The 14035-nt window shown below is 35.9% G+C and overlaps 1 protein-coding gene across 3 annotated transcripts in view; it reads left to right on the top strand.

Moving 5' to 3' along the window:
* TAPT1 (transmembrane anterior posterior transformation 1) overlaps positions 1 to 14035 on the top strand; it is a 51520-nt gene that overhangs the window by 18578 nt on the left and 18907 nt on the right. For 2 of the 3 annotated variants that reach the window (XM_037829438.1, XM_037829440.1), the window contains exons 3-6: positions 2674 to 2792; positions 10952 to 11114; positions 12537 to 12672; positions 13798 to 13895. In XM_037829438.1, coding sequence (XP_037685366.1) covers positions 2674 to 2792; positions 10952 to 11114; positions 12537 to 12672; positions 13798 to 13895 — 516 coding nt within the window. The remainder of the gene's footprint in view (positions 1 to 2673; positions 2793 to 10951; positions 11115 to 12536; positions 12673 to 13797; positions 13896 to 14035) is intronic. The other variant, XM_037829439.1, reaches the window with a different exon arrangement.

Here is a 14035-nt window from a genome sequence, read left to right as displayed (position 1 = left end):
TACTATTTCTGCATTTTTCACAATACTAGGTAAATTGATGAAAGACAAGTTAGCACAAAGAAAATTGCCTTACCCTCTATGCCTAGTAAAAATAACAAGGGAAATCTTTTTGCTCTGCTTAAAACTGCTTCAGAGAGACAGTGTCTGACCCGAGCTTGAATGCCAGTTCCTTTCATCTGACCCACAGCCTGGGACAAGCATTCGGCCTCCAGAGCTGTGGTTTTCTCATGTGTCAGGCAGGGATAATGATGACTGCCTCCAAGAGCTGATAAGAGGATTAAGTGGTAAACACTTACCACTGCACCTAGAATGTAGGAGGTTCTTTGCTCAACTGTTTTCCAATTCTGGAACTGCCATAGAGATTCAAGTGTTTTGCTTGCCCAGCATGCAGCACCTTGTACAGCTCCTGGCTCACTTTGCTCAACACTAGTTTCTTTCCATCCGTCAAGGATGAAGACTTTCAGGATTGCACTTGTTTACTTTTGTATAAAAATTTCTTATTGTCATTTGCAAAGAATTGAAAACAATACCTGTGTATTTTATGAGAAAGTGTAACATGAAACAGTGGAGTGGGTAGGAAGGTGAGTCACATTTCCACGTTTCCAAACTGTGAAAGGCATTTCTGTTATTTTTCTTTTTTATGTGTGTCCTCACATGCATGAATGATTTATTTTCACCCAGTTAAATTTTTTTCAATTGTGGCTATGGCCCTTCTTTTCCGTCCTTTTAATGTTGAGATCTAGTGTCTTCACAGCTGCAGGTGGTGCAGTTCGAGGCTCAGCATACAGTGTGACGTTATTAGTTCCCACTGAGTTGTCTGTTTTAATATGTGAAGGGGAATGCCGGTTAGACTTTTGTTGCTAGTTTTTACCATAAACAATACTAAAAAGCATACTAATACGGATGCCTCTCAGCCAAACAAAGAGAAAGTTATAGCTCTGTGCATGTACTCGTGCTGGTGCTTCCTCCTCAGCCCCCACACCCTCATCTCTGCCCCTCCACCATCCTCTCTACATGGCAAATGGCCCTCATCATCTCAAATGCCATTTAAGAGTGTCTTCTTCTATGCAGCTTTTTCTGACTCTTCCAGGTTGGTTTGGTCATCTCTCTCAGGCTTCCCTGTACCCTGTAGACACAATCCTGCATCATCCTTCCTTATCTACATGCTGTGTCTCTTAGTGCTAAAGCATGAATAAGCTTACTGAGGGCAGGAACCATGTCCCAGTGTCCTCTGTGACTCTGTCCCCGCTGGGCCAAGCATGTTACTTGGCCCATATTAACAGCTTGATCATTGTTGGATGATTGAGTAATGCATTTATCCCCAGTGTAAGCTCATGAGAAAGTTAATCCCATACTCTCCTTCGCAGCACCCTGTCTCCTTACACAAACACACCAAAATACCTGCTGGGAAGGTCAGATTTCTGTCAGCCTCTGCCTTAAGAGTGTAACCAACAGTCCACAAGCAAACCGGGAAAGGCTTCTCAGAAACCAGAGAGTAATAAATAAGGACCATTATCTATCTGGACCTTGCTCAGTCTTTAACCCATTTCTTTGTAAAACAAGAAAACAGATGTGAAACTATGACTCTATACTGACAACAGAGACAGGGTGACCAACTTAACTGACTGTCATGGGAGGAAGATTTTAAAAGTGTCCTCTGCAGCGGTGACCCGGCAGCCTAAGTAGTTGAGTGTTGTGTGTTCATTGTTGTTCACAATGAGTCTAAATTGTTTAAAAAAAATGGGGGTGGGGGGTGGAGGGTAGAGATGAGGGGAACTGTCAGGATCTATGTATAATGATTAAAAAATCTGGTACATATATAGTGTATTTTTGAGACATTCCTGCCAAAAATTAATTTAATTTGTCCTTTCAGTTACAGGTGTAGCTTTTAACTGTTTAGTATATTTATGTAGGTCCACTTATTGACTAATGATACATGAAGTTGTATGTGTGAGGACAAATACACTTTACCCTGTTTGCACATCATACCTACAGAAAGTGCTGCTTTTACGTAGTCCTAAATTTAATGGGCAAATGTGTAATGCTACCCAAAAAACCCACAGGGAAGGGCGTTGCAAGTATATGAGAAAGGGAGAAAGAGAAACCCTAGCAGCTGGTCCTCTTGAATTAAGGATATCGCCCTCTAAGGATATCGTCTTCTAAGTTTGAGTGCACATGGAATTGTATTACAGTTAGTAACCAATTTACATGTTTGTTCTAACATGAAAAAACGGTATTTTAACTAATCTGCATATCACTTTTCCACCACTGAAGGATTCTTATAAACAGGAAATAGCAAAATTATGAAGAGTAACACTAGATTTGAAAAGTTTTCTGCCAAGACCTTTAAAGTTCGAGGAAGTACCAAGAAAGCCACATCAGAGGTTTTATAGCCACAGTCAAGAGCAGCTTGTCTCTTGAGTAATTGGACTTCTAGATGGTAAAACAAAGAATCTGGAAGAACTAAAAACCTGCACTTAAAAAGGACTTTCATTAAAATAAAATTCATATACACAAGTAGAGCTGTTAATTTGTTATTCCCATACCTACGTCACGAGAAGTGAATTTCCCACGAAATTTAGAAATCCCATGAGTGTTTGAACTTTTCATCTAAGTTATATAAAGAATAATTTATTTTACTGTTTTTTGTCCTTCTTTCCTCTTAAAATCCAGCTCATGGTATTTGGAATCTTTCTGTGCTTGGATGCGTTTCTGTATGTGTTCACCCTGCTTCCTTTAAGAGTTTTCCTGGCACTATTCAGGCTCTTCACTTTGCCTTGCTATGGCTTAAGGTAAGTTTAAGATCATTAATTACTCTAAATATTCAAACTATTTCATTAATTTTATGACATGTGGTTTTTAAACTGAATAATCACTTGGATAGATTTTTCAGCAATAGGGAGGGTTCATACAGTTTCATCCACACTTTAGCCCTTAATGTGTACACTAATGATGTTTATCTTTTAATGGATGTTATATAGTATTCTATATTTATACCTCTTACATGCACATTTTTTACCAGAATGGTTTTGAACCAAAACTTTACTTTAGTCAGTAAATAATGTTAATAATGCAAGAGACTGCATGGTCATGAAAAGGGCTGAGAGACAAATTGCCGCTTTCCTAATGCTCCCTGTAGGGCCAGCTAGACGTCCTCTGGATGGTGAGGGCAGGGTTCGAGGCGGCGAGGTGGGAGGTATCAGAGCCTCCGAAGGAGCTCTTACCACACGGCTTCCTCCCTTTGTCCCACTTGAGAACCAGTCTTAGAGATCCATGGAGCCTTAGTTACTGATTTCAGGTAAGACCTCCTCTGATGTGTGAGAGTGGAAAATCCCTCGGAGGCTACTGTGGAAGGGGGAAGACTCGGACAGAGCTGAAACCCAGCCCTGTCAGCACTGATGAGCCGCTGCTGGGCAGCAACCTGTTCTCCTCTAATCCATTTCCCTCTCAGTAGAAAGGGCTTCTTAAGAGCCAGCATCTTCCACCACAGAGACTGGGAGATGTGAAAAGAATACCCAGGGTAGTATCTGGGCCATGGTAGACCCAGACAAATATTAGTTCCCTTTCTTTTCCACCAAAACTAGGAACAGTAAGGCAAACATTTTAAGCTTACACAAATCTTAATGATTCATTGGTCTGAGGGTGAGAAAGAAGTTGGATTTCAAGGTTTTCTTTTCTTCATTTGGTTATTTCAATAGGACTCCACTCTCTTTAGTCAGTCTTTGTAGCATTATCATTGAGTTCTTTTTATAGTTGCCCAAGTTACATTTCTAACATGAATCTCTTTCCTAAATACATTTCATTCAGAAAGTTTTAAGATGCCAAAGTGAACAATGATTTATGAAATGTCATTAAACTGTATAATAGGTGACTGTTCCGTGGTACATAAAATATATAATTAATAAAACTGTTATCAATTTCTAACCATGGAAATTGTGTTTCAAAATAATTGATCTATATACATATTTTTTCAGTCTTTTTTAAAGACTGAAGTCATGGTAGATTCTCTTTTAAAGTAGTAAAGAAGTATATACTTAATATTTTGAAGGCACAGATAACACATATAGGCCCTTTAAAAAGAAATCTTTATCAGTTTTTGTAAGAAAGCAGTCCTTCAGTTTGAATTGGGTAACTTTATTGAGCATCAGTAACATACTTTGAAGAGGGTAAAAAATTCTTTACAAGGTTGCATGTAGTAAAACAATTATAAGAATTCACATCACTTCATTGTTATGTTATTCTTTACATTCCAAAACCTTACTTTTTGGAATAATAGAGAATTATATTACATCTTTTATTAATTACATGATAAACAAAAGAATCTTTTTAGGAATGTAACCATCAGCTTTAAGATCTTTCAAGTCCATCCTCCATACCTTTGGGAGAATTTTTTTTAGAGGCTTTATTCTTATTGGCAAACTTTTAAAGACAATTATAGCATGATACTGTAATATTAACAAATCTTAAGCATACTTTGCTGTTTTATCACTATTGGGTGCTCAATAAATCATTGCATTTTAGTTACCATTTCAGAAAACCAAAATAAAATCTAATAAAACGTTGCTAAATATGAATTTTCATGTGTGACTGCGGGAAGAGGATGGATACATAGTTGTTAAGATAAAGTCAGGTGAAACCACCTAACTTCATATTATGTAGGGATTTTCACATCTACACTGTGAGGTAGATTACTTTTTAGTTCATTTTTTGTTGATGTGCTAGCCATCTGAAAGTAAATGGCTTTCAAAGATATATCCTGTTCTGTATGGCTATATGGTGTTGACATAATGAGATAAAACATTGAAAGGATATTTAACCTGAAAACTTTCTTCTTTCTGGACTGGGATTGCCTTCCTTGGGTGTGGTTAGCACACAGAGGTGTACACTCAGTAAATGACACTGGTGATTTGCCAATTTCCCAAGGGTCTCTTTTATTTTTAGCCTCTTATTTGAAGACCTGCCTTGTCTAGAACGTGTGCCACCTCAGGTTCTGTGCCCCCTGTCATTTGGGGAAGCAGGCACCTAAGTAACATTAGACAAGACTTTCCGTGTGTGTTCTGAAACTTAAAAGGTGTTTCAGGGAGTTGGGGAATCGTAAATCCTGTCTTCCCTATTTCTTTTCATGAGTGGTTGATGGTCTCTGGAACCTACCTCTTAGTTGTTTCAAGATTTCTTTTTAGCACCTAAAATAAAGCTGATTTCCTTTTTATATGACTTTTTTAAGAATTTGCAATCTAAATTAATTTGAATAACACTTTTAAAACAGAATTTTTTTTTCATTTTCAAGGTTTTATAGCTAAAATGACACTAGAGGGCAGCCTGTAACATTATATTTAAGGCACCATTAGGCTCGCCGGAGAAAGCAATTCTTACTATTTCTGCAACTTGGATCTTTGGAAAAATTACATTTTATGGTATCACTAATACATACTTATGATATATGTGAAACAGGAAATGTAGTTAAAATTATAGAACAGAACTGCAGCAATTTTAAGTATCGTGCAGGTGTAAGTCAAATTACACAGACTATGAAAATACTGGCTTAGTGTCTTAGTACCTTAAGTTTAGATTATTTGTTTGTCTCGCCTATAGCTATATCATGTTCCATCTTTTTCAGCAAGCAAAAAGTGCTCTCTCTTTCAGTCTGACTTTATTTTATATTTATCGTCAGAGGGATAAGAAGCAAAGAAGTTGATTGTATTCTCTCTCCCTTTTTCCATTCTTCTGTAATTCAGTCTTCTTTCCTCAAAAGAAGTTCCTGTCTTCCTAATATGTTAGTTCTTTGAAATTATTCCCCCCAAAAAAGGAAAAAAAATACCATGTATTTGTCAAATTAATAAAAATGCTAACCTGCAAGCAGTAACTGTTTGCAGACTCTAGTTCTGTTTGTCAAGATCAGATCAATAATAGAGTAACAGATCAATAATGAGTAACGTTACTGCCGCCTTTTCACACTTGTGGTTAGTGTTCTCACCTCCCCTTCTCGAAGAGTTGTATCTTGTGCAGCATTTGTGAGAGGCTAGTTTTAAAACTGACAGCCCCTAGATGCTGTAGAATTTACTCTCTGAACCTATTTCTGTATCTTCTGCCAACTTGCCATGGTTGTTTTGTTGGTGTGGGGTTTTTTTGTTTTCTGTTTTTGCTGGTACTGACAACTTAAATACACAAAGTCTGCCTTTCACCAGGGCTGAAGGACCAGGGTGATTTCCACAGCCCTTTAAGTAAACGCAGCTGGCATCTGCTCATTTTGCGATGTTGGTGGGGTAATTGTCTTGACTCTGTATTGTGTGCATGTTTTCGGCAAAGGATGCACTGCTTTCATGAGAAGTTTTTACGTTTGTCCTCAGTGATCTTAAGAACACTCAGAAAATGTTTCTAATGGAAAAAAGAGTCTTGAAAAATCTTTGGGCACAGATGTTTGGTTGTAGACTAAACAAGAGAAGGAAATACCTCCAGAGTCTTTGAAAGTAGATTCATTTATGTATTTCTTCTCTTTCCCACGTAGGTTAGTATCATTTTTAAACAAACATTCAAGAAACTTCTTAAATTAGGATAATTTTTTAAATAATGAGGACATGGAAAGCAGAGATAAGTTTTGATTCCTTATGTGAGGTATCTGTTTCTTGAAAGAATGATAGTGTTTTGTTTTTCAGAAAAGTAAATGACTATTTTGCTAAAGAGGTGTTAAACATTATTTTTCCCATTTACTTGTGGAATAAATAATGCCCAATTATATAAGTATTTTTAATTTGTCTGGCATTTTTTGTGAACCCTCTCTCTCCTAAAACTTGTGACTTCAGTTCTCAGTCACATTTGAGATAAAAGTTGAGGAAGATAAGATTATAGAGAAAAATGATATAGTCTGGTACCAAGAACTGACATTTTTGAAAACTTTACTAAAATGTTAGGCAGTGATGGGTGAGTTGAGCAGGTTTAAATATTTGCTACAGTATTTTTCTTTTACTATTAGAGCAAATATGTGCAAGAAAATGTTCCGATCTCCCACCCCGTCTTTAGGCGGAGCTCTTACTTGGTACTTCATGGACTCTTTTTTTTTTTTTTTTTTTAAAGAGGCACTAGTAGTTTTTTTCTTTTGATAGTTTACCCTATGGGAAAGCTTTTGTCTTCAAGATTTATGAATTTCAAATGCTTGAGAGTGTCCTAACCTATTGGATTTCCTCTGTTTACCTTACCTTATTCAAGATAATTCTACTCCAAATTAATTCCATATAAATATATATATATATAAAACATAATTATATTTTTTCTCCTTTTAGAGAGAAGCCTTACATATGGCCTAAGTGACCAATTTCACCACTCTAGTGCATGTAAGAAAAGCTCTTGGTAACTTTCTCTGGGGAAACAAGTATGTCTGTTGCTTCCTCTTACCAGAGCTTATCTGTGTGGCTTATTTGTAGATAGCGATATATGTGTTATTTTAGAAAGCCTTCATAAGCCAGGTTTTATTGTCCCTCGTTTCCTCACCATGACACTAAGTAGCGTAGCAACATTACAACCTTCTCTCTTTCTTTCTCTCTCGTGAATCAGACCGAAGGGAGGAGCTCTTTCACTTCCTTTATAGAAATGGAATATGGTGTCACAGGGACTCCTTGTGGTGAGTAAACCCTGATTTTTCCTTCTGTACTCTTGACCAAATTGAGATCAGTGCAAACGAATATTAATTATAATGCAGAAATAAACAGCATACGCAGAGGTAACCATTTGGGATGGGAGCATACTAAAGAAAATGTGAATCCCTATCCTTTTTTTAATAGCACCCTTGGTTGGTCTTAAAGCTTTGTCCCCATTTATTTACGCAGGATTTGACCCATGATTGCACCTAACACAGGAAAAGCACTCAGAGTGTTCTTTAATTGCACATGACAGTCTAGACGATAGCAAATACTGTATTCCAAGATGACAGCAGTCTGCGAGCTTAGTTCTTTCCATATAAGCAATTTTTGTTTTGCACACCTCACATACTGAAGATAGCTTTATGAAACCAGTTATTTTTTTCTAGTATAGTTTGAAATTATTTTAAAGCCCAAGGAAAGACTTGAATCGTTCAGTTTAAGTTATTATTTTTCCACTGTATGTCAGTCAAACTTAAGATTTTAAAAATTTGGTTTTCCAAGTAAGGAAAAGATCTTGATTTCACAACTTTACTCCAGTTTACTTTAAAATTGTGAAGTGACTTTTCTTTAGAAACTGTGAACTCTATTATATATTTTACATTTTTAATTTCAATAGTGCTTGTATTTCTTCACTCTTTCGATTATATCACAAATTGCTAAAAATGCTAAAAAAGAGAGAGAAAGAAAGATCCAACCTGTGTTTTCTAACAGAATAACTCATACCGATAACCTGACATATTTTAACACCGATTTGAAATTAATTATCCAAGGATTATCCCATTTCTCTTGCTCATTTTTGTTCCTGCCCCTGCTTCCTGATCGTCTTGTGCCTATCAGTTTTTACTTTAACCTTGCATAATTTCTTCTGGAGAAGGGGAGGAAAAAGCCTACCTTCTATTATCTTTCTCTACTGCTTAATTCTGTTAAGTAGTAAATAAATCTATGAGCCTTTGAAAACTGATAGAGACAGTTTAATTGGTAAAATGTGCAAATCCTTTGGGAATATTTGTATGAATAAAAGATAAAATTTAGAGATATAGAGAATTGTTTCATAAGGGTGGTTTAACTTGAAAATTTGTAAAAATTCTGTTGAATGTCTTATTTTGAAAAATTATTTTGAATTCTGTTGAATATCTTATTTAATATTACTCGTCTTGATGGCTAACAGCCAAACCTTTAAATTACATTAGTGAGTTTTTCACTTTATTCAAGTGACTTTTATTATACTGATAAATAGAATGCCTCTTCCATTTTATAATATGTGGGGTAGGGGTGGGGAATTACCTTGTTAATCAAATAGCCTTGACAGAGATCTGTACTCTGGGCTGGGTGTTCAGAAGATGGGAGCTAAAGATCGGAAAAAATGGCCAGAGTGTGCTCAGGAGAGAGGGGAATGGCACTAGGGAAGAGGAAGTCAGGATGATAGAGAATATAGTAGAGACTGAAAAACTTGATCATTGATTTAATTTTGTCCAAAACCCTAACTTCAACTGCTTAGAATAATTTCCCTCATTTGTAGTACCTATTTCAAGATTCTGGTCTGATTTACACAAAGTCTGAACTATCTCCCCAGTTAGGTTGATTGATCCAGCTCAGGGTCTTTCATCTACTTCTAGCTCTTCCTGGGCACAGATAGTCTTCACAGAATTTCTCTCTTTTCAGGACTCTCATAGTATCTCATGTTCTTTCTGTGAATTGATCAGCCAAATTCATACCTACCTATACTGTATCCATTCACCAAATTCATACCTAACTGTGTGGTATCCATTCTTAAAAACAAGAAAGAGATCATATGTCAGCTACTCACAGTAGTGGTGTTACATCGTCGTTACATTGTAAAATAATGTTTCAGGTGACAGTTTGGAAGACTTCATGAAAGGTTGAATGCTACAAAGATCTTTGGAGGAAAAGAGCTCCTTTTCTGACTATGAACAGGCTTAGGAAGGAGCTCCAGAGAATAGGAAACCACGGAATCCCAACTAGAAAATGAGCTTACCTGTTAGAGTGGCTAAAAATGTTGTCACCATTGGTGGAAATGAAGATATTCTACAGCGCCTAAAAAATACTCAGGGCTTTTAAGTCACTGCACAGCACATAAAAGCTGCCATGATGGGGTACCAAGCATTTTCTGTGTTGAGGAATGAACCCGTAATAGAACTAGATAAAGCTTCTTTCCTATTGTCGCCACAGGAATTTTATACCCAGTGAAAGAGATTGTAAATCTTTTCTAACATAGTTTTTGCTATGTCTTGTTAAAATTCTTTTTACAATTTTAGTGTAACTCTTCCTACGCTGACTTCAGAACTAAGGAATGATTCTTCTCAGATTAATTACGAAAAAACTATTTTCAATTCTTGTCACAGAGGGCTAACTTCTGTAATATAAAAGCTGTTCTACAAATCAGTAAGAGAAAGACAAGATGAGATAATTCATAAGAAATATGAATGACTCTTAAGTATATAAGAAAGAAGTTCAGTCTCGCAATTAAAAAAATGAACACTGAAACTACGCTAGGTACCCTTTTCTGCCAGGAAGATTGGTGAAGATCTGAAAGTTGATTCAACAGTTACTATGGGCTTTCTCATACATTGCTAGTGGAAGTGTAAGTTGATACAACCTCTTCCAAGGCCAATTGAACTATTTCTGTCAAAATTTCAAGTAAACATAACTATGAAATTCCAATTCTAGAAATTTGTCTGACGGATATACTTTCATACGTGAGACGTGGCATGTATATTGCATCACAGTTCCTAATTGCAGATGACCGGAAATCTGCCAATGATATGTTAAATAAATTATGGTGCATCCACATGGTGAAACACTGTGTTACCATAAAATAGGAGTTCCTTATGAACCTATATGGAAAAATCAACTCAGTTGTTAAATTAAAAGTTTGAACTGCAGGGTAGTGCCCAGAGTGCTGCTACTGTGTATGAAGGACTGATCCAGCGAGCTCTGTGGCTTTGTAATTAGGTTAAAGGTTTATGTTGTAATTCTGGAAATCTGTTGCTTTAAATCACTTTACCACCTGATGATCAGCAGTGATGAGACACACACTTTTTGTGTTCACTTGTGAAGACCACACGTTTCTAAAAGTAATTCTGGTTTAACAGCTTTATATTCTGTACTTGGGCATGAAATTTCACACCGTAGAATAGCCATTTAGTAATAACTTTCCTAGTTAGTTTGAAGTTTTTAAAAGATCAACCTAATTCTCATTATTACCTCTGTATGCCAGTGTATGTCCAGTACAGATTATTTATTTTGAGAATACGTAAAGTGAAACTCATATTTGCATTACTTCTTGTACATTTCAGGGACAGACGGTTGCTTCAGCCTGCCCAGGTGTGCGACATTTTGAAGGGCGTCATTTTGGTCATCTGCTATTTTATGATGCACTATGTTGATTACTCCATGATGTATCACCTGATAAGGGGGCAGTCTGTCATCAAGCTCTATATCATCTACAACATGCTAGAGGTGAGGGCACTCGCTTTCCCTTGGAGGGCAGTTCCACCCCTCCACCTGCACAGGCATGGCCAGTGGGACATAACTTCCAAGTCCTCCAATACCTCAGGTTCCTGAGAGTCAAGACTACTTTCTCACCAACTCCAGTAGTGGTGCTTCTGGCCTTTAATGTGCACACAGTCACATGAGGGTCTTGTTATAATGGGAATGCTGCTTCCATAGATGTGAGAAGGAGCTGGAGATCCTCTATTTCTAACAAGGTGGTGCCTGGAAGACACTTAGGGTAGCAAGTCCTTAGGGTCCAACATTTCCTCAAGAATAGAAGGTGGTTATCTGCTGCCTAGACATTTTTAACAATACCACCTTTAAAATGTAAATTGTCAAATGATACTGAAAATTGTTTTGCAGAGTCATTGGAAACGCATGTGTTCTTTTTGTAACAACTTGAAACTTATGAAGATGATATATTTGTATATATGTTTGTCATAACAGATTTACATTTTAAAGTGCTTTGAAATTTTTGTACAGCAAGTAAACAAAATTTTCTAATTTCTGTAAGTGCCTACTAAACATTTTTAATACACTATATCTCACTGGAAAGTAGTCAGCATGTGAAAATCTGCATTTATTCAAAGTTCATTCATTCAGCAAATATTTAATTGTCACTTCCTTCATGCCAAGCTCTGTCTTAGACCCTGGAGATACAGAGGTGAGCAAAGCAGTTAAAGCCCCTATTGTCATAGAGCTTATATTCTAGAGGTGGGGAGAGAGACAATGAGCAACGAGATATTAGGAAACAATAAATACTATGATGAAAAAGAGCAGTGTGATGCCATGGGGGACTGGGGGGTCTGGGAAGGCCTCTCTGGGTGCGGCATTCCAACTGACTCCTGAATGATATGCCCTCCTTTTTTCTTTTTTATGTGCCTCTTTTTATTTGTTATACTATATGCATAGAGATAACTGAAAATGTCTTTAGGAAGTAAATGTTATATTTTATATAGTAAACCACAAACAAATTGCAGCTACCATTGTTTACAAATACTAGGTGTGAACAGAGTGGGTCAAATGATGTATTTGTCCTAAAGGATTTAATTTTGAATCTTGAGTTTGTATTTAAAGAGCTAAAACCAGAGAAACGATGAATTTTGAGGTGCCTTCATTTTATTTTTACACTATATAAAACTTTCCTTATTACAAACATACGTAATTGGACAAAGTCTAATTCAAATTCTACAAATATTTGAACACTCGGTATGTGTTAGAAAATAAAGAAATATTAGTTGTTAAGTAAACAAATATTCCTTGCTCTGGGAGTTTACTTTCTAGTGGGGATTTTAAAAATCACATCTCCAGTGTTTGAGTTGGTGCTGAATTTTAGTAACACATTTAAAGAGGAATATTAAGAAATGTCTTTCCAATAATTTTTTTTAGGTAGCTGATCGTCTGTTTTCATCATTTGGGCAAGATATATTGGATGCTCTCTATTGGACAGCAACAGAGCCTAAAGAAAGAAAAAGAGCCCATATAGGGGTGATTCCTCACTTTTTCATGGCCGTTCTTTATGTCTGTATCCTTTTAGACTTACCGGAAAGTCCAGCAGTGAACACACGCACTTGTGTACAGTAAAGATTAATGTGAAGGATTTTAGAATGAAAAGATAGTGCTCATTTATATGTACTTTGCCTTTAAATGTAAATTCATATAACATTTTTGTGTTTATATTGGAATTCTTTTTAATGTTGTCTTTAAACCTTTACATTCTTTGTTTAACCTTGGACTTAAAATGTTTAGAATTTGTCTAGAAATAAAATATAAAGTAGATTGGGGAGGAATTAGAGTACATGCTTCACTATGTAAGTAGTGCATGCGCACATATGCGTGTATCCATACTCATATATTCACACATGAAGTCAGAGCTCATTTACAGAAACTTGTCATATGTGTTTTTTTCTTAATGTTTCCGAAAGAGTGACACTTGAGAGAAATTTGATTATACTTAGGAAGTTAAGGGATTAGTGGAAAGATTTCTGTGAGAATGAAAGCTTGTTTAGATATAATGGAGTATAAGTTACTATTCTATATAAATCAACACTTCCATGTTTTATATGAATATAATGCTGCAACTTGTAGATGTCCTCAAAAACAACATATGAGAAAGTGGTAATTAATAGGCATTTTTTATTCTTATATTCCATATTTGTTGAACAACCAGAGAGGAAAATCACTTCCAGAATAATACTAGTTTTTATTTTCCTCTTCAGAAAGCAAATTCTGTTTTTGCAGAGTATTTCTCAATCACTTCTTTCAGAATTTTCATAGTGTATTCCATTTATTTGACAACCTTTTTTGGAAGCCATATTTCCCAAACACTTTGCCAAGTACCAAAGGTACCAAAAGATTTTAAGACAACCTCTATTCTGTTGGTACTTGCAGTCTAAATAAACAGATGCACAAAGGTTAATTTCTACTTATGTTTGTTTCACATGGATAGTATACATTTTATTCTGTCAGATTTATATCAACCATAGCTAATAGGGAAATCATGAAGATAATAAAATACTTTACATAAGACTTGATTTTAAAAACATAGTCATCATTTCCCCCATTATTAAATTTCAAAATTTTTATAATATTATCTCTTAATATAATATGAAAAGACCTAAGTTTTTGCCTTAACATCACTTACTGATAGTTTTACATGCGATTCTTATAATGGTTCAAGCAACAACTCTCAATGTAGCATTTAATTCACACAACAAGTCATTGCTTACTATCATGATGTCTAATAATGTAAGTATGAGATTTTATTTCACATTTTTGATACAGGCATTTTAGTGGTGATACCCTGAATAGAATAAAATTCTTTGTTCTGTATGTTAATTATTCCCCAGGAAGAGTTAAATTTCTTATGTAACATGTCCATTTTAAAA

The sequence above is a fragment of the Choloepus didactylus genome, chromosome 3 (assembly GCF_015220235.1).
Source record: "Choloepus didactylus isolate mChoDid1 chromosome 3, mChoDid1.pri, whole genome shotgun sequence".
NCBI lineage: Eukaryota > Metazoa > Chordata > Mammalia > Pilosa > Megalonychidae > Choloepus > Choloepus didactylus.
Note: the sequence above shows the minus strand (reverse complement) of the source record. Positions and strands in the feature narration are given on the sequence as shown.